This window comes from Lonchura striata, chromosome Z (genome assembly GCF_046129695.1).
Source record: "Lonchura striata isolate bLonStr1 chromosome Z, bLonStr1.mat, whole genome shotgun sequence".
In the NCBI taxonomy this organism is placed as follows: Eukaryota; Metazoa; Chordata; class Aves; order Passeriformes; family Estrildidae; genus Lonchura; species Lonchura striata.
In genome coordinates this window covers 27,042,561-27,064,276 of record NC_134642.1, presented here as the reverse complement: position 1 = coordinate 27,064,276, position 21,716 = coordinate 27,042,561, and the positions used below count along the sequence as shown (strand labels likewise).

The window sequence follows — 21,716 nt, the reverse complement described above, 5'->3', positions numbered from 1 at the left end:
ATAGTCACTTGAATAGGCACAATTGCTCCTGGACCTTTAGGCTTAGAAGCAGGTAAAGGTGTCCTGAGGCCATTCTTATTACTGCTCCATTTCCTACACAGCTCCAACCTATGCCATTCCCACACAGGAGCCTCACTCTGAGGGGAATCCAGAACATGTGTGCTCTCCTTTCTGTGCAACTGCTAAGTCCTGCTTATCTCCTTCATCCCTACGCTAGGATGATATTCACGAATTTGGACTAAACATAGGTTTTTACCATTATCCCACTACAAAACAGAGGAATTCTATGTACTGACTAGCATCTTAAGATGAATTGCTAATACCTTATTTTCTATCTTAATTTCACTGTTCTGAAAACTAAAAACTGTTTGTTTTTGGTTTTGTTTGTTTTTTTTTTTTTTTAGGGTGGATGGCGAAGTAAAGCACTGTGTGATAAACAAAACACCTACTGGGTATGGATTTGCAGAGCCATATAACTTGTACAACTCGCTCAAAGAACTGGTGCTACATTACCAGCACACATCACTTGTGCAGCACAATGACTCTCTCAATGTCACGCTAGCCTACCCAGTTTACGCACAGCAGAGGCGATGAAGATCATAATACTCTGGGTTGTTTGTCGGTTTTTTTAAAGAAAGGATTTGGCAACATTGAGGCCTCTGGAGAGAAAAGGCTCCTTTCAGCTTTACTTGAGAATTTGCAGTATCAAAGCTATTTGTCTTCAGATGGGACTAAAGATTTCCTTCACAACTGCAGTGGGAGAGCTCACAGTGTTATGCTGTGAATGTATGTTTGTAATCTTAAGTGCTTTTTTTTTTTTTTTTTGTAATTATAAAAGAAAAACACAAGAGAAAAATCCAAACCTGATCTCCCTGCAGGGACATAGAGGCCTTTAAGCATGGTGCTTGTATATGACCACTTCTGAAGCTTTACCAGCTAGAACATTGGATTATCTGGACACAAGGTATAAAAGGTCTGTGTGATTCAGTTATTGGAATTCGTGGTCACAATCTGACTTGGAATGGTGTTGCTGCACTCAGTGGATCCAGACATACAGCATTGTGGTTCTATTTTGGTTTCTGGTGAATGATATGTAGCAGAGTGGCACTTTCATTTCTAAGGGACACTTTAAAAGGACTTCAGTTACAGCATATTGTTCAGAATAATTGTAATAGCAAAGTGCCAGGAAGTGTTTTGTTAAGATGATTAAAAATCCTGTTTTAAGAATATATTTAAGACTGAAGAAAACAGGATTTTCAATGGCATACAGTGTATAATAATGTACATAGTACTGGATGACTTAACTGTCATTGATGGAAACTGTCAATACCAAACTGCTTCATTTTTTCCTTTTCGGTTAGCTGAAAGCTGAATTTTTAGACTATGCTATGCAATACTGGATTTTCTTTAGGCTGTAGTCTTCTCTCAAGCATATCTACAGATTAAGCTTGTTTTTCTTGGTTTTTTTCTTAATTTTTTAAAATTTCTTTTCCCTAAGGATATTCTTCCTGGTGATTACCTTTTTTTTTTTTGTTTTGTTTTGTTTTGTTTTGTTTTATTTTAATGTACAAGGAGCCAGCAAGAGTTGGCTTGAGAATTTAAACTATTAAATATTTTACAATTTTCATTGTATAGAATATTGAGCTCCTAGCTCAAAGTTTAAAAAGTTCATAATTTTTTTTTTTACTGAATACTTTGTTGGGCAGTGCCTGATAAGCTTCAAAGCTGCTTAATTCAATAAAATTTTGTGAACATTACAAAATATCACTGAGTCCAACAATGCTGTTTCAGAGATATCTTTAGAATACGGTACCATGCTGCATTTGGTTCTTGAAGCATTTTGAACTTCTGTCATGATTGTCATTATATAGAGAAGACAAGAAAAATAGTGTATCCTTCTTTGATAGTGACTGCAGAAAAAAATGGGGATATTTTGCTACTGCAGTGTAGAGTGTAGATAGTTTGGATCTCAGAGTGAATCCACCTTCACAGTAAATAAATAACTTCTTGACCTCCTGTGACAGAATTTTTGTCAGCCTGTAAGGGTATTTTCATTTCACATGAAGGAAGTTTCTCTAATCTGTTGCCTAGGTTTGTTTTTAGTATTAGTATTGTGGGGAAAAAAAGCTTCCACCTCTACTGAGAATATTTGGATACAGTATAGAACTAATTAAGAAAATATCTTTTTTAAAAATTGTTAGGCCATGATATGTATTTTCAAAAGTCTGTACGCTGAGGCAGTATCAAAGTGAACACTTCCCTAATTTCAGGGCACCAGAGATTTATTTACAAAATCTTGTTTCATTTAAGGGAAACGAATACATAAATGTCACTAAAACAGAGTTACCCATAATCCTGAGATAGTTCACTGTCAATGGTTTGCAATCGTTATTTATTGTCCTGATCACTGAGGAAACTCACACTTAGTAAATCAGTGAAGTAATGACATTCAGAGAAATCTTGGAAAAGATTTGAGTAAGTGAGCGTATGAAATTATTCTTCCCCCAAGATGCAAAAGATAAAATCTATTACTATTAAAGAGAGTTGCACACACAATCAAAAGAATGAGACCCATGGAGTTCTCTCATAATAGCTCTGGTTAGAGATCCTTTGTTTTTTATTTCAAAGTACACAATGCTTTATAAGCTATTGGAAATAATATAAGAAATTTTCCAGTTTCCAATAATTGTTATATTATATTTTCATTTTTACATTGTTACTTCAGTTCTGAGGCTGTAAGGCTTTTGATTTTATTTTGACTTTGTGGTCTATTTTTTTTGGGGGGGTGGGTTGTCTTTGCTTTCCTGTAGGTGTATTTTCTTACTAGAATTTATATCAGGAAACAAAATCCAACAAATACTGTTTCATGATAGTCATCACTTAGAAAATTATTCTGAATATTTTTCCTGAATAGAAGTTTAGTCTTCATGCCTTCTCTTTCTCATTCCACACTTTTTTCAGGCCTATAGGACCATGTGAATCTGTTAAATCTGTTATACTAATAACTGGTTTATACTACAAGAAACACCAACAATTACTCTAGCATGCCAGTTATACTACTGGGCTTGAAGTTACAGATTTGTTCAATATACAGCAGTTTAACACTTATAGCAATCCAAGATATTCTTCGGACATATATTAATTTCTGAATGTTAAATATTTTAAGAGTAAAAATCATATTTTTTTCTCTGTAGGCAAAATATATGTAATCTGAAATGATGTTTCACGTAGCATTTGTCAAGAAATTTTATCATAATTAAAGCATTTGGATCTAATTTTTCTTCATATTAAGAAAACCCCTGCTATGTCAGTGGGCCATATCCTTAGCATGCCCAGCCCAGTATGGAATATAATTCATTCCTGTGTGCTGTGCAACTTCTCTTTGTGTGTGGCTGTAGCAGAAAAAAAATAGTGTGTGTGCAGATTTGACACTTGCTTTTCTTGCACAAGCAACAATGAGAAAAAAGCCCTATGTTGTAAGGATGAGTGCTTGGGGCTTCTTAAGGGGATGTTCTGCCTACACAGGGTCTGTGCAATTTGCAGGGATCATTTACACCCTCAAATTGGCATGAGTGGGTTTTCTTTGGTACTTACATATTGTGTGGCCTCTGCATTTCTCTCCTCCTTAATGCACAGAGCTAAGTCCTGCCAAAGGCCCTATTCACTGCAGAGTTGTTTGTCTTTAATGTACCATATTGTTCACTCCAGTTTTGATCTGATCTCAGACTACTATATACAGAAAAAAAAACATGGGGATATAACTGAAGAAACACAGTGTTTTTCTGTATTTCTATGGATGCATAATTTTTTCATCAAATATAATTAATGGATGGGCTTTCTTCTGTTATTTTTTTCTTTTCTTTGATTTGCATAACATTTTGTTTTATTTTAAATCCCTGAGTTATGCTGCACTGCAGCATCTCTTTCACAATGCCTTTAAAGGCATGACACATAGTAAAGAGAACCAAAACTCACAGGCAAAATTAAAAGTTTCTGAATTAATTCAGCTGAAATACGAATTTTCAGGTTGGGGGTGCATATCTGTGCATACTCATACACACTTGATGTGTTTATGTATGAACAGTTCCCAGTATAGATGCATTTTCACAGAACATGATCATTTTACTGAATTTAGTAAGTGACATCTTAAATTAACTTTGTTTAAAGACACACACATGCACACTAGACCTTTGTGGGTGCAGCATGTTTCCAGATACAGTTAGAAAACTGAGTTTCTGTGTTGTTGGATAGTTTCTTTTTAGAAAAAATAAAAAGAAAAAAGAAAAAAAAAAAAGCTTGTCTGTATGGTTCCGTTATCTTGTCAAGCAATCTGTAAAACCAAATCTTCAGATTTTCTATTTGGTGTCAACTGTTCTGTAGTGAAAAAATGGCTTTGTCTTGTAATTGGCAATGAAATAATAATGCTTGGGAAAACATTCAGATGCTTCTAATGGGGAAAACTGCCGATTTTCACACAGTGCTTTTGCTATGCATGGTTTTAAGTTGGGAAAGTGAATCCTGATACTTGTTTTTTTCAGGGTCACTTTAGAAACGGGCAGCTCAAAGCATAATGCCTCCCATGGGACAAGGTTACAAAGTGCAGCATTTTATGTAGAGTCATGTTCTGTTTACTGCAGTTGAGACTAAACTGTAGGAGTTGGTAAGGTTACATTGCACTTGTCCTGATGAGATTGCATTAGCTGCCCAAGATGCTGCTATTTTTTTTATTGTTGTTTTTTTGAAAATAAAGCTCTGTTCTGTTACATGTCTTTAAAACATTAAGATTACTTTGTTTTAAAATTGTCGTTGACGAGGTGGAGGGCAAAGCGGATTGTAAATTGCCTTTACAAGGCAATAGTGAAAACATGCCTCCTTAAAATTTTGTTCAAGCTGTAGAGTTGATGGAGCTGTGTCTTGTTTTTGAGTTGCTTTAAAAATTGTAATAAGTCTTTAAGCAGAATAAAGGTTGTTTTGGAACTGCAGTTCAGTTTTTGAGGCTTCAGTAAGGACTGTGATATCTATTTACCAGTATCCTTGCCTAACTCTTCCTGTTTATATGTGGCCTTCTTTGAAAATGATACCCAAATACTCTTATTATTAGAGGAACTAGGGAGCAAATAATTTCAGCTGACTCACAGCCATTTTGTTTCTTGAACTGAATGAGGTAGTTGAGTAGCTCCAAAATAATCTCATGTCAAACAGTGACAAAATGACAGTTTTGCTCATCTCATACTATTGCAAAAACAGTACAATACTCATGATCTGTGATCTGCCTCTTGCAGTGAAGATAAAGTTATGGTTCTTCTGAAAAGAGTGTGAGTTCTGTCACTGATTTCCATGAACCCAACCTGTTAGAATTTGCAACTGAAAGTAATTTACCAGCTTCCCATCTGCATCTAATTGTGAAACCCAGCATAAGACTGAAGAAGAGGGAGGAAGTATTGGAGGGGTGGGGTTTGGGTAAGGGCAATTGTGAATATTGTTTGCTTCCCCTCATGACTGGTATATGGTCTCTGACTTCTTCGAGTTCATTCACATCTTGCTCCAAGAGAGTTCCTCCAGGGAAGTCAGCCAGCTACCCTGGAAGAAGAAAGAGATTCCTACTCCCATTCTGTCCAAGGTTTCCATTCTAAAAGGCTTTCATTCCATTCCATTTGCTTAGATATTGCTCACACAATAATGTAGAAATACCCTGGACTCAGATATACAGCACAGACGTGAACAATTTTTAATAACCACAACATTGTCACTGGTCCTTACATATTCTTACAAGAAACTTAGACTAAGGGCTATTACTGTATTTTTAGCCTGCTTAATAGCAAGTGGGGATAGACCTCCAGCACTTGCATCTGTTGCAGTTTTCTCAGAAGACTGATTATTTTATACTGACACTGAGTTTATCTCACTCCTGCCCTCTGAACTGATGTTGAGGATCACAAAAGTTTCTGCAGCCCCAGAGTCATCATTGAAAAATAAGTTGAAGTAAGTAGTGAATTATGTGTCATCTATCATCATCTATTGGAGAGAAATTAAGACTGATGGATCATAATCCAGAAAAATTGATGGACTGGCAGATTTCCTGCCAGTATCATACATTGTATAGAAATAATTTTGCAGGCTAGAAAAGTAATTTGCAAAAATGCTGTTATATTTCTACTGTTTGCAGACAAATAGTCCATCATTCTCCTTCTCTGCTTTCTTGCTAAACTTTGATGGTCACAGAATCATAGGAAAACTGCTTAAATCTTTTTTTTTTCTTTTTGTGCAGATACAAATGGTTGTAATATTTTCAAAGGCTTGGGAATGCTCATGGGTTGGGATTTTTTCTCCCAAAGTTACTTGGCTCATGCAAAGTTGTGTGCAAGTAACTTCACACAAATCCCTTTATTTGAGCTATGAAGCCAAAAAATGGGAGGGAAGTTTTGAGACTCACTGTTGCCATTTCCATGGCTCTGCATGGACCAACAGGTGCTTCCAGGGCTGCAGCCGGGCACAGAAGGGCAGGAGCAAGGAGAACAGTTCTTCTGAAACCCTGGGCCACCTACCACTGCTCATAATGGCCCTCCCAGCTATCATGGGGGAAGAGCCCCTCTTGCTTATATGGACTCTTTTGAAGGGATTGCCATGAGGATACAGCTAACATTTACCACAAGGGCCCCGTTCCCTCATTTAGAGGGTGCAAACTGAGAAAATAGCAAACAGCAGGGACTTCCAGCCTCCCTGACTGGAAGAAGGCTAAAAATAAGTGGTTTTCCTTTCTCTGCAGGACAGCTTGCATGAGAGGGAGGTCAGACATGATTCCAGGCAGATGTGGGCTGTGTAAGAGGGCTGTGTAAGAGGCATCAGGCCTTCCCTATTTCCTCTGATATAACAAAAAGCAGGAGCTGTGGGAACACTGCGTGGCTCTGGTGTCTCTTTTAATCCCTTTGAAGACCTATGTCCTCAAATACATAGACCACCAAAAAGAGAAATTCTGTTGAGACCTAGATAAACAGATATTAATTGATCAGCCACTATTTAAACTGTGGATAATCTTTGCAGGGAAAAACCTTTTGACCTCTGATCAAGTGATGAGATAACCAAAAATGCCCTTCTTTGAAAAAGCAGGCTTTTATCCATGGCTACTCCAGGGCTTGTTTTCTGCCAGAATGGCATTGCCACCACTTGTCCTACTCTGTCCTCTACGAAGAAATTACCTTTGCATACTAAAAAGGGAGGCATTTAGGGCTACTGATTTAAATGTGCAAATATTTACAGGAGTAAAATTTAACAGGGATTATATAAAAGGATATGAAGCCTACCATTATCAAGTCTTTGAACAAAAAATATTGACAAAACTGGACATGAATATAGTTAATTCAGATGATGATTTCACTGTCCTGTGTCTTATATTCCTAACTCATTAGAAGTCCATAGCCTGAAAAGAACGATAATGAATTCATACCTGAGAGCATTTCATCCTCTATAAATCTTTGTTTTCTACATGGTTTACTTCATTCCCCCCAAATCTTGTGCTTGATATAACATAAATACTGCTGGATTCATAATTTTCACATTTTTATTCATGTTGTAATTGGTGGAAGTCCTCCAGCAGTGTTAGGTGAAACAGACGCACTGAGAGTCAGTTCCACAGGAATTGTGTCTTGTTTGTGTGACAGAGTCATCCATTACCCCTGCCTGCACAGCACCCATGGCAGTGGTTTATGCAGTTGATGGCTTTCATAGGCCTGTCACTGCACTCATAGCAATGAGCAATAAGCTTTACCTATCTAAAACGTAGAGCAACTCTTAATAGCCTGTTTGTTGTAAGACTGAATGGGAGTAGAGACCTCATAGAGCATGATGTGGAAATACAAGAGGAATGCAAATCAGCAGGTGTCAGAACTGGAGCCAGACCTGGGAGCAAAGGTGAGAGGAGCAGCTCTGCACCTCTCACTGCAGGCTGAGCAAGCACCTCTCACCCAGACTGCACCGTCCAGTTGCCTTCCACCCTGCCTGAGAAATCCATGCAGGATTGGCATTCTCATGCAATTTGCAGCTCTTAGTTGTTTCAGAAAGACATTGAGTTTGAACATTTAGAGGTGGGATTCATCTTGTCTAATTTTAAGCACATAAAGAAAGGCTTGTCATCAAAGCTGTCTAGCAAAACTCTCTTCAGAGAGCCAGGCAATTTCCCAGAGTGATTCACCCCACCTACCTCAGGCACGATTCCTAGGATGCAGTGAATCACTCTATGGAATTGTTCCATTGACTGGAAGGACAGCACAGGAAAATGGCTTATGCTAGATGTGCACCTTTAATGTGGCTAAGGTTAGATGAACTCAGTCTCTTCCTTTCTATTAGGCAGTTCAGTTTTAGTCTTTCCAGTACCAACTTAGTACTGCTCTTAGGCATAATGATAAAGGATAATTAATTTGGCTCTGAAATTTTAATTGGTTTGTAGAACTTGGGTTTTTCATAATAATTGCAAGGGTGACAGACAGGTTCAAAGAGATGATGGCCCATATCTTCCTTGGAGATGTAATGCTGAACTCCACACAGAGGAATCCAGATAAGCAGTAATGCCATGATACTACCGCCTTCTCTGACTGCTTCAGGGAAAAAGCTGGTACTGCCTCAGACCTGGCTTATCAGTGCCTCCCAACAGCATGTCTTCGTGAGGGCTATAGACGTGTCTTTTGAGGAATAATTTCGTCTCTTGCCAGCCATGTGGTCACTGAAAAAACATGGATGAAGAAGGTGCTGCTGTTTTTTTCCAAATAAAATCAGTTTGTTAACCACCACATCTATATTTCCTTCCATATCCTGGGGAGTTCTAGGGAACTTGACTTTCTTTCCTTCCAGCTGGTTCATAGCCAAGACCAGAGGGTGGGGTATCGTGATAGTAAAACTAAGATAGGAAGGATTTCAGTCAAATTACCTCCCAGTCAGACTGGGTTCTACCTCAGGGCAAAAGAACTGTGTGAAATCCCCCAGGGTCTACTATGTGAAAAATTCAAGGTGGCAGGTTCTATGGTGTTTTTTGGGTACATGAGTGTGTGCATACCTACTCCAGTTAAACCAAACCTTTCAGTTCAGAGTGTTCTACTGGCAAGAGTCTGCAGACAGCCTGGGGAGTTTCCCCATCCAATGAAATGGGAGATCAGGCCTTGAATAACTTCTGTGGCTAGAGCAGATCCAGTGTCAGGTCAAATGCAGGAGCATTTTGGGGAGACGCTTCAAAAGTCTTGAAATGAAAGAAGACAAGCTGCTATGCAAACAGCCTGTTGCTCTACTGATAAGAAGCAATGTAAACAAGAAAGCCAGGGTTTGACAAACAACCCTTGAGCACTAGGATTTCTCAGGATACGTCAGTAAAATCTTCAGAGTGGGTTCACTGCATTCATCTCTTTATGGTAGGCACTGTAGATTTCTGGGCAAGCACTTATTGCTTCTAGATAGAAACAGACTGACCTAGTTAATGAGCAAATTTGTACAGCCACTCTCCTGCAGGGCTGTGAGTATTTCAGACAGAATGAGATGACAAACTGATTTAAAGAAAAAAAAAAAAAAAGGCCATCTGTGTACAAATACAATTAAATGACACTGATATTTCAAAATGTCTTGATCTTCATTAGCAATAATAATGTTACTAAAACAGAAATCTTGTCATGGCATGTCAAATTTGCACTGTAATCTTGGCAAGCACGGATGAGCTAGGTCTTGTCCATGGCTCTCCAGTGGAAAAAGTGCCTCTTATCTGGCTGGGCCACATGTACTTCCAGCAGGGTGTGGCCGGAGACCAGACACAATTTGCCTCTGTGCCCTTCTGACAGCTGTGTGAGGCAACTCCTGAGTAACCCTGACTCCAAATAGCCACTTACAAAATATGGGAGCAAACAGGAAAAGAAAGGGACTACTATTAACATTTTGATAGTAAGAATTTTCCTTGTGGTGTCAAACACTGAAGAACACATCCTCTATTAGGATGGTTGAAGAGAGCTCCTTTTACGGGGAAGGCAGTTAGCTGTGGCAATTACATGAACAAGTTCTCCCTTATTTTCACTATACCAGTGTATATGCACATGCTTCCTTCAGCATGTCTCTGTTGGAGACACAGTGACTGTAATGTCCATGACCTAAGGCTCACCTGACATTTCTTACTGGAATACATCCAATAACATGACCTCAGGCCTGAGGAAAAGCTGTTCAGCTTCTTAGCCAGACCGTGCCAAAGAATAGTCTTCCTTTCAAAATGCCACTCTTCCCAAATTTCTGAAATTCAAGCATCTTTTGAAATTAGTATAAAATTGAGGAAAAGCCTCTGGATAAGCCAAAAAAATCCATGTCAATGCCTCAGTAAAGAAGTAACTATGCTGCCCAAGTGATATACATTGCTGTAGGTATTTTCCAGAACAGACACCTATGGAGCTTGATAGATCCCATCCCTATTGTACATATTTGTTCGAGGTTAAGATTTTTCCTTTTGTGTTTTCTTTCTCTTAAGGCCTTTTCTCCCATCTTGCTACTAAAAAACAGTAACAATCCGTACTTAGGAAAAAGAAAAGAAGTAACCGTGGAGAAGGGGAGGGAGTGCGGCTGGCTTTACTGTGGTAGCCGAGGGACATTCTCCTGGAAAGGGCAGAGATGCCACAAGACTGGGGCTGGGGGAAAGGGCTGGGCGCAGCTCCTAGCTCTGTCTTGCTCTCTCAGCATTCGGGGTAAAAGAGGCTGTGGTCACTGCCAGAAAAATTGGCCACCACTGCGGGATTCAGTCTCCTGCTGCCTCCTACCTCTGCTCTTAAGCGTGGCCATTGACCTGGGACTTTATTAACACCCGCCTCACCAGTCAGGGACCCTTCGCCATCTGCTCGGGTGCCTCAGGACACCCTGGGTTCCCTGAGCCCCTTTCCCCTCTAAGGGAACCTCTCCCTGCCATGTTCAGGAGCCAGGCTGCCACTGGCCAGCCCTTCTGCTTCTCCGCTCCAGGTTTTTCCCCAATTCCCTGCAGCCCCACACCCAGTGCCTGAGGAGCGCTCCTGCGCTTCCAGCTACAGACGCTGAGTTTCTGATACAGCTCATCTACTACTCCAGGACTTTCCTCATTCCTGCCGTTCCAGCTGCTGCTCCGAGGTCCCTGCTACAACTCATTACACTATCCAGAGGGGCACCTGGATTGGCTGCCCCAGGGAATTTGTAAAGAAAACCTTTTTTCCACCCTTTGCCTCCTGGGCCATGCCCGCGCCGCGTCCCGCGCCCGTTCCGCTTCCAGCGGCACCTCCGGAGCCCAGCGCGTAAATCTCAGCTGAGTTTATCTGCATCACCATCGCTAAGGATGCTGGTGCAAACCTAGCTCTGCAGCTCTGAGAAACAGCTCCCACTGTGAGAGGGGCTAAAACATGAAAAAACAAGTTTTCTTCCATTATTTTCTTCCATTATTTTCCTGAGCTACCCACTTGTAGTGAATTATATTCCTGGTGGATCTTCTTAAGTGCAAGCAGAAGGGTCAAGGCACAAAAATATGTCCAGGAGTCCACACAGTCTTCTAAAACCTTGGACTGACTTATCTTTTTAATTTTGCTCTGCAGATAATTGAGGATAAAGTTTTCCAGCCCAACATCTTTATCAATTCAAAGTTATTTGTTAGTGCTGATGCATTTAATAATCCAAGGTTATATGCCTGTGTCATATAAATGACATACTTTGCAGCAAGATGTCGTCATTGTCTGTCCTTTCCTAGAAATTAATTTAGTCATGAGCCCTGAAAGACCGTAGGAAGGAAAGACTCAGTGTGCACAAATTAGAGTTAATCAAGAATCGTTCTTCCATGGAAATTCTTGGTTTAAAACCCTTACTTATTTCATATAAAATCCTCACAAGGGTTATGAATTTTGCAGAACCCTTTAACGGATCACAGAATCACAGAATCATATTCTGAGTTGAAAGCGATTCACAAGAATCATCAAGTTCAACTCTGAAGTGAATGGCCCATACAGAGGTTCAAACTAAAAGCAGGACTTAATTTTCCATCTAATAAAGCCTTTTAACCAGCAGTGACCATCCTAGTAGTCACTTAGCACATGTAAGATCTAGGAGAGTATTCAGTGGACAGAGGCTGAAGCCAGAGAGAAGATGCTCTAGGGGAATGCTTTATGCAATTTACACCACACTACAGAAATAGCTTCAATTCATTGATGGCTTTTACTCCACCTATAAAATAAAATAAATAAAAATATTCCTTTGGATAAAGAAAACTGATTATAATGCTTGGTTATTTTGTCACTCAGCAGATAAAAGGGAAGATTGAACTCACATCCCTGCTTCAACGATTACTGCATGTCTAGAGCAAGAAAACTAGGCAGGCTTTGGGTAGATATGGGTAACTGTATAGTTATAAAGGTGTGATGCTTTTCTATAGGCAGTTTGAGTTCTTTGGTTTTCACTGAGTATCACAGATCAAGAAGTGATATCTGGATCAGAACTATTTTTAGATCAATATTCACATTTTAAGGCTTAATTTGTCTGCACTGTAAATCTGCACTGTTAATCTGGTTTAATTTGTCTGCACTGTGAATCTGTATCAAAGTCTGGGAGATATTTCGACCATGAAAAACCATCTCATGCAAGCATAGAAATGACAGACCTGCTGCTTTGGACATATGTAACTTAGAACAGGAAACCAAACCTAGCCAGATGTGAGTATGACACATAAACCAGACTGAACTGGTAGATTCATAATCATATCTTATCAATTCAGAAATTAAAGGTTTGTCTCCACTCTACTGAAAAACTCAATGCTGCCTAGTCTTTTCAATTGGAAGCACAAACATTTGAACACAGCAATAAAAAAAAGGCCATTGGATGCATTAGAATCTTTTATGGCTGCATAAAAGACTAACCATAAAGCATAACTGACTATTACACTGGTTGGAAACTCAAGTTAGAAAAGACTCTTTGCTTTGCTATTTACTCTTTGCTATTTGTTTCAGACCCCTTCCCTAAAGACTACTTCAATCACAATAGAAATTGGTGTGAACTAAAAATGAACAAATATACATGATGGAGCTGTGCAAAAAAATCTCTTTAGGTTCACTGATCCCATGTAATCCCAGCACAAAATGGCTCCCCAGAATGATCTACCCTACAGGTAGAGCTGGCTGCCATTCACATCACTATTTTTGGTATTAATTAAAGTGATTAGCTCTGCCTACCTGCTACACAGAATATTTTTAAATGGTTTCTGCTTTCTTTACCAACATTTTAAAATGGAGCTGAAATAAAACCACTGGTCAGGCCTCCCAGTTTTGAAAACATGCATAATCTATTAAGGAGAAAATCTTCTCCTATCACTTCCAATGGAGCAGTATCAAAGTGCAAAAATTATGAGTGAGTAATAAAATTGCATCAGGGATATTGATTTTAAAAAGTTTAGCAGAAGGAAAGTCACATTAAAACTTCACTCAGACAATCCCTTTCACAAATTATTGGAGGAGCACTTGTTCAAATGCTGTTCAACAAAAAAAATGGTCATCATATCCATTAGGCTATTTATTTGACAACTTTTTAAATAATCTATCTAGATCTGATGATACTGTTTTTGTAAGTGCTTTTGTAAATTATCTGTTTCACCTAATTTTTCTGCCACAAATTTCTGTGGAGTGCTTTTGTACTAGTGACATAGAAACCTTTTCCCCTTGTGTGCCTGACTGATTGCATCTACTGCACCTGAATAATATTTGCAATGGAGAACTTATCTTTCCCAATTAGAGAACTTGACTCTTCTTACACTTTGTCCTTTGAATCTGAACTATAAATTTTGTTTATACATTGTTCACACAAGGTGGATTTTGTCCTTTTAAGTTCTTCTGCCTGTTCATCTCCCTGTCTGAAAAAATAGACTGGTGGGAGTTAGGGAGAGAGTGCAAATTGACAGTTTAATCAGATGCTTGTCTCACACAGTCATCGGGAACCCCACTCTTTCAGGATGGGGCAAGCAGTTGATAAAAGAGCAAATTTCAGGGCGTGGTGAGAACATTTTCTCTTGGTGGTTACCTTATTTTGGAGGGTTCAACATTTTCTGTCTCTTGTTTCGTTGTGGAGATAACTGGGGTGGGGTGTGGGGAGGAAGTGGCTTTTTTCATTAGTCATAAAGTCAAAGGGTGGTGTACCTTTCCTCTTCTAAAATTGCATTGCTTCTAAAAGCTGCTTGGTTTTGGTTGTGCTTATTTGCTTGTTTGGTTTGGTTTTATGGTGTGTTTTTTGTAGGTATTTATAGGTAAATGTCACTGCTAGAGCCCTCCCTGGCACCATGACGACAATCAGCCTGAAGACTCGTACAGACCCACCTATTTTTTCTTGGGTTGTCAGTGTAACTTCACACTTCAGTGTTGCTTTATCAAACCTGAACGTGTGAGAAAGCCCTTATATAGAACCCGTCCCAAAGAGCTCAGTTCATAAGTTGGTAAACAACTCAGCTGTTTCAAAGACAGTGGGAATCTTTGACTGCGTATGCTTGTTGTCTTCTTCGTCATGAAGAAAAGCAGATGAAAAGCATATGAAAAAGCGAGCAAAAGTAGAGATAGAATGACAAATGTGGTCAAAGGTGTGGCATAGCTTCACTGAAAGATGACATAAATTCGACTAGGGTGCTTTAGCTCAGTGAAGAAGCTGATGAGGAGGTGTGATAGGCACGACCACTTCTGAAAGACAGAGAAAAGGCAAATAGAAAATCTAGTTACTGCTTCTTAGAACACCAAGTCCAGGGGCATCAAACAAACTTAACAGATGGTTAACTTAAAGCATATAAATACAAATAATATATAGATGAGCTGTGAAATTCTTTAGCCTGGGAAACCATGAATACTGAGGGTTGATTAGACAAATTCATTGCAGTCAAATACAGCTAGGCAACTCCATGAAAAACTGCTGCTACAATTGCAGGCAGTAAAATCTGTAGACTGCAGGTAGAACTGAAGGAATGATAAACCACAGAAGCTATTATACATGGACTAATCACGTATATAATAAAAATATATTGAAATCATTCAGTCCTGGATGCCAAAGTTTTGAAGGTTTTGGGAGTTAGACCCTTTATAGCATCACCTGTGATTATCAGCTCCACATACTTCTACGTTCAGAAATGTTAGGCCTTGTGGTCTTGTTATGCTTTGCTTTTTATCCAGATTTTTTTTTTTTCCTAGGTCTCCCAGAGCTCCTGACTGATTTAATAGAATTTCTGGAAAAATCTGTAGGAATCCCATCTCTGCAAGAGTCTGTGAGACTCACTTTCAAACTCTGGAGTATGCAGTATCATAATTACATGTACTAAAATCACTCCACATATTTGATATTTGTTAGCATAAACATATAAGGCGATATTCTTATTTCATTCTTATGACCTTTTGCTTCAAGGGTAAATGCAGTCTTAAATTCTAACACTTCTCAGCTTTTGCAGAGGCATTCTAAGAGGCTCAGTTTTAAACAAGATGGAACATGTTCACAGCTGAAATCTAAATGGGTTCTGCATCCCTGTTGAAATGTTCTGCTTAAATGTTTGATCCTTAATGCAGCCTACACTCTGCCCATGGCAAATGTTCCTCCCAGCTGCTGTTCTTCCCATTAACAGGAAGGGGAAGAAGAATTAAGGTACTACTCTATCCTGACATGTTGAAGCCAAGAGTTTATTAGCTGCCATCCAATATGGTTTGGACTATAATACATTTAGTATTTGCCTGCCCATATATTCAGAACTCATGCAGAAAGAAAATAATGTTTACTTGGCTAGAAACATTTTCCTGATAATTTAGTCCTTTAAATTTTCAGTCATTCAAACAGGGCTTCCTTCTTCTTTTGGTTCTGGAAAACACTCAAGTAGGATAAATATGAGGATTTTTTTATTCATTATTTCCCTATGTTTAGCTGTAAGGGGAAGTTTTGTCTTGAAGCAAAAGGAAGGAAAACAAAAACCCTAGTATCATGCTGGATTAAATTTATTAATCCCTAAATTATCATATCTTAGTCACTGTGTTTCTACCTGATGAATTTGTAAATTTTTATTCCCTTCTAGCCTCTGTCTCCTTTGTCACTTTTCAATACTTGAACAAATATGAGGAAAATAGAATCTCCTTCTATTTCCATACTCTGCAGGGACAAAAAAAACCAAAAACAAACCCAAAAACCAAAATGAACAAAAAACAATAACAGAGATTAAACTAAAAAAAAAAAAACCAAACCCCCCCCCAAAAAAACAAAAAAAAAACCCCTCATTTAGACAAAGCTAAAAAAAAAGTAACAACTTTCAGATTAACAAGCCAATTTTTCCCTCCAACTTTTTAGATACTAGTACAAAGTTATATCATCCTGAATAATTTTCAAGGAAGATATTGCAGTGCCTCCTGTTCAGTGGAATGCAGATACATCTGGAATTCATTCCAGGAATGAGACAAAGCTCTGTCAGAGGACCCACTGCGATACATGACCCTGTTAAACTGTTTAATTTAACTCAATTCCTCAGTCCCAACCAGTAGCCTTAGAGCCACCATACTTCGTTTTTGGCCTTATGTTAATAGAAATTAGTTGGGACGACACTTTTCTGTCAGACCAGGCTGCTTGTGGAAATCTTGATGACTGTCATTAGCCTGTCTCCTTTCATCTAGACAACTCTGGGAAGGTGACATAATTCGTCCAAAATATTTGGATACTAAAAATTTACTCAACCCTCCCTGGGAGTATGGGCGGGTTCTTTCCTGCTCAGATTCTTTCTTTTTCCTTCTGTTTTGTTTTTCTTGTGGCCATCTGACTACTGCACTGACTAACACAGCATATGAGGCAAGCAGAATTCATGTTAGTGTGTATTAAATTACCCAGTAAAATCTTGTTATTTCAATTAGTCACATTTCTTCTTTTCTCTGTTTTAGTAGAGCCTTATCTCTTAGTTTTCTGCCACAAGCTTCTTTGAGCTGGGGAGGAAAGGCATGAGAGGACACTCAATCCATAGAAAATTGAAAGTAAAAAATTTGATACACACATGCAAAAAGGCTCTTAAAAGCAGCATTTTGGTCAGACTCTGTGACTGCAGAACTTCCACTTTCCATGTTTGGGAGAAATGACCAAGAACACAGTACTTCTGGAAGAGTGTTGTGATAATCATGCACCATGTTTAGCAAAGCAATATCATTACCAGACTCCACCAATACCAGTCTCTTTTGTGGGAGCTATTCCTCTCTTGGAAACAATTAAACATTCACTGTCCCAGAGCAATGATAGGCAATTAGGAGGCATATGATGGCACAATGGCTAGGTGTCTCACTGGGGGTATAGGAGACAAGGTTCAAAATCCTTCTCTAGCACCTATTTAATTATTTATAAGTCCTGGTAGACAGTATTTATCTACTTTAATAATATGAACAAGAGTTTTCATTTGGAAAAGTCTTATATCAAGTACGTGGCTGCATCATGGTGAGAGTACTCCACTATGTTGTGGACAAGCTGCTTCTCGATTTCTTAAACTGACTCAGGGACAGAAGCTCATTAGCAATTAGCCATTCTAGTGAGCAGAAGACTGTTCTCCCTTCACTTGGGTTTTCCCCCACCAAACAACAATGCCATTCCTGTGGCAAGAACAAAGCATCCCAGCTGGTAGGTTTCCTCATGTCATTTGACACCTTTTTTCTGGAATATATAAGGAAGTTGTTATAGATGAGTAATGTAATAATTGGCTCTCACAAGTAAGAGCTAGATATTAGGTGGATGTTTAAACCTAATATCTAGTGATTTTATGGTAATACGTCCTTCCATAGTCCCCTTTCCCCTTCCCTATGTAGTAGCCTGAGTAGTCAGGACATTTGGAAAAGGCCAGTTTGCGACCAGGAGGCGTGGCATAACAACACCTCACCTACAATCAAGATGTAAGAAAGTGATCTCCTCCAATGGACGGCAGAGAAGGAGTTGACCAACAAAACTTTGGGAGGGGCTAAGGGTATAAAAGGCAGACCATCTGTTTTGTAGATGAGCATGTGGCTGGTAGTCACAGTGGTGGGGCAGAGCTTGGCTTGGCTCGGCTCGGCTCGGCTCGGCTCGGCTCAGCTCCCAGCACTGTCATTTTTCCTTATTTAGGCCTTTTGTTGTATTTTTTGTTAAGGTTTAATAAAACTTTTAAAATTTTAAAAGTGAACAGTTGTGAATGGATTTTGAAGTCCTCTGAAATGGGCTTTGCTTGTGGGAGCAATTCAGCAGTGTGCCATCATCTTGACTTGTTCAGGCAAAACAAACCCAAGAGAAAACACTCAAGCCATTATGAGCTCTGGGTCAGGTGTGGGGGGCAAGAGCTCTGGCCCCCGTACTAAGGCCTGTGGAGTAGATTTCGTTACAAATCAGCTTAGCTGGGAAAAAAAATCAGTTTTTTGAGGATTACTGGGAGAACAGCTAACAGCAGGATAATATGATTAGAGACATGGAATTAGATGAAGGAGTGGCTTAAAATAAACTGCTTAGATATTTTAAAGCTATGACTAAGGAAAGACTGAAAGAGTGTTCTGGATTATTTTTGTGATAGATTTTTGAAGAAAGCACTCAAGAAGATTTGCTGGTGGCAAAGGCTGTATTGAGGAGGACATCATGCGAGTATTAGTGCAAGACACCAGGCATGGGTATAGGACCACAAAGGGCTGCTGCAGGAGTCTCTCTCATGGGAAAAGGTGCTTGGCAGGCTATGCCTTAGGAAATGTTCTGTACACATGGATTGTTATTCCAGTTTGGACTAGGAAATATTTTTCTTGGTTTTAATAATGTATTATGGTTGCAGTTTATCTCAAACAGAAACTGAAACACTGATACAGCAAGCCATATCAGCTGTCAAAAAACCTCTGGGAGGCACAAAATAAGTATCACGTTTTATACCTGGAATGGGCTTGCAGCAGTGCCAATACTCCAATTCATCCCTCACTAGGCAATCTGCCACCATTAGAACTGCATAGAAATTTAAAAAACAATAATTTTTTAAAAGAGCACAAAAGAATGGGCACGCAAAAATAGCAGTCTAATTGTCTCAACATCAGAATCAGAGAATGATTACTGTGGTTACTGTGCCCCAGGCCTCAGTAACTGCCTAAGAAGTATTTAAGTTTTAGTGTAATGAGGCAGGGAGTAAGTTACATTTTGAGAAAAACTCATTTGAGCAGTGGAGAACCTTTTGCCAGAGTAGTCCTGCCACACCAGGCAAATCAGATGTCCAAAACTGCAGAGCCCTGCCAGACCCTCAGTTTTCCAGGTCTGCTTTTCACTTTTAGAGGGATGAAACGGGGACAATGCACAAGGTGTTGACATTCCAGCTTCTCCCAGCCCTCCTTCATGAGCCCCTGGCTTTCCACAACCCTGCTTTTTTTCTCTGACAGTAAAATTCTCTGTGGCAATTGTTCTCCTGAATTGTGCATGGAATCAGTTCCTTCAAAGGGCGAGAACAAGGTGTCCATGTGCACGTGATGGGCACCATCCCCATGCTCATTGTTAGACCACTGCCAGTTGTTGTTCAGTTGTTGGCTACACCATGCCAAAGTCAGGCTATGCTGCAGGTGGGGCTTAGGTTTGTAGCAGTGCTCTCCTTTTGAAAAGAAAAGCATTAGCATTCGAAAACTTTGAAACATGCTAGTTGCAGTGGGCAGGGGAATCCAACTCAAAATATTCAGAAAGGTAACAGCACCAGGGAAAGGTAAGCCATACTTTGCTTGATCTTCTGAGGATCCTGACCTCTGCTTGGCCTGATGTAAAGCAGCCCTGACCATGAGTTACTTCCAGCACAGATGAGGGAGACTGAAATGATTAGAGCTGTCCAAAGCCCTCTCTTGTAGTTTTTTAAAGCTCTCTTGGAGGCTGGATGGTGGGAGAGAGCAGAGAGGGAGGAGCCCTGCACCAAGAACCTTGCAGTGCAAGGACTTAGAGAATAGAGGTTCATTGCATTTCTCTTTCAGGAAAAATGCACTGTCATAATCACATAAAATTCTGCGCTTTAGACATTTCATTTGCAATAGAGACTCTTTTCAAGGAAGACAAAAATTGAAAATACTGCATCAGCCATGATGACCTCATGAGCCATTATAACTAAGGAATAGACCTAATTCTGTTCCGTGATAAAACATTAATTGATCTTCTATTTAAAAACAGTCCTCTTTTTAAAAACAATAGTGTGGCTACAGATGTGGGAACCCAGGGCAGGGGGAATATACCCATGTCTGCCCTGGGGTGCTCTGACTCCCAGGATGACACTGACTTTGACCCTCATTCATGGAGAAGGCCTCCAAAGTTTCAAAGTAAGCTAGAGACCACGAAAGTGTGAAGTGGATTGTAAAGATCATAGAGAGTAGTTTAGTACGTCATATGAGTGAGAATTTTAGGTTTTATTATTTTTAGCATATTATAGATGGGTACAAGATGGAGGACACAGGGTGTTGTCTCAAGTTCCTTTCTTCTTCCTTCTTCTTCTTGGGTTTGGGTGGTATCTTGTAATTGGCTATGTGCCCTTCCTCCTGAGCCCCCTTGCAGCAAGTAGGCTGAGGGAACACACTCTGCCCAGTCACAAGGGCTGGCCAACTCAGAACAAGGACAGCCCTGCCTTTCCTTTTGGCTGTAGGACATTATAGGCACAGATGCTATGTGAGCACCCAAACAGAGGCACCAAACAGGACTGCATTGCCCAACACATCATCCAAGTGCAGCGGAAGCCCCAGACACAGAGTGGAGACCCAGAGAAGGATGCAGCTGGAGACACAACAGGGACCAGCAGGAGTGCCGGGGCAGCACCACCAGTCTGTGCAGCTGCAGGAGCTGCAGAGTGGGGCCAAAGAGCTCCCTTTTCTCTTTAGCTTCACAAAGGAAAGCTTCAATTTGAAGGATGATCAGTGAACTTTATATTGCCCCATTCCTGCCAGTGTTCCAAGCCAGTCTAAATGGGTCTTTGAGCAACATGGTGTACTGAAAGTCTTCTCTGACTATGGCAGGGGGGTTGCAACAGGATATTTTTAGGATCCCTTCTAATCCCAACCATTCTATGACTTTATGATCCTAAATCCTTTGACAACTGGGGCTTGATTCTTAGTCTGGGTTTGAAATCAGCAAGCAGGAAGCAAACCCCTGCACAGGTTTACTTCCATCAAGCTGCTATGTGCTTTAGGACCAATAGGCTATCTGATTTACCCTGACAGATACCCAGTCAGATTAATGTCATTTATCACAGGTCAGCAATAAGGAAGAGGTATCTTTGATCATGAATGTTTCATTATTTAAGAGTAGAAAAGGTGCAGATAGATTAATTTAGGGTGATTGAAAAGCCCAGTGCAGTACACAGATTAAGCTTCTAGTAACTCTCTTATATCTTGTAGCTTGTTTGTGGGATCTCATATCATTGCTTTGAATATCACTGGAAAGTTGCTAGAGAAGTTAGATAGTGAACCTTTATGTACATCTATGTGCATACATACATATCAGTGACATTTAGTCTCTTGGAACATATTTATACCTATATTGTTTCTTGGTTTTATTTACACTACATTAAGAGCAAAGCAAAGTTTGCAGGTGTACAATGAATTGTAGCCTACACCACCCTCCCAACCAAGTATGAACACTAACAAGTTTTTGAACATATTAGCCTGCAGCTTAATGTAACAGTCTTTGAACTGCATTATTTGCATTGCTTGAGCTAATATGAATGAAAAAATTTACCTTTAGCATGCTGAAACAGGATCTCT

At 39.7% G+C, this 21,716-nt stretch overlaps 1 protein-coding gene across 4 annotated transcripts in view; it reads left to right on the top strand.

Annotated features, from left to right (window-relative positions):
- PIK3R1 (phosphoinositide-3-kinase regulatory subunit 1) overlaps positions 1-4,982 on the top strand; it is a 60,105-nt gene extending 55,123 nt beyond the window's left edge. For all 4 annotated transcript variants that reach the window (XM_021534414.3, XM_021534417.3, XM_021534416.3 and 1 more), the window contains one exon: positions 405-4,982. In XM_021534414.3, coding sequence (XP_021390089.2) covers positions 405-594 — 190 coding nt within the window. In that variant the 3' untranslated portion in view covers positions 595-4,982. The remainder of the gene's footprint in view (positions 1-404) is intronic.
- The last annotated feature ends 16,734 nt before the right edge of the window (positions 4,983-21,716 follow it).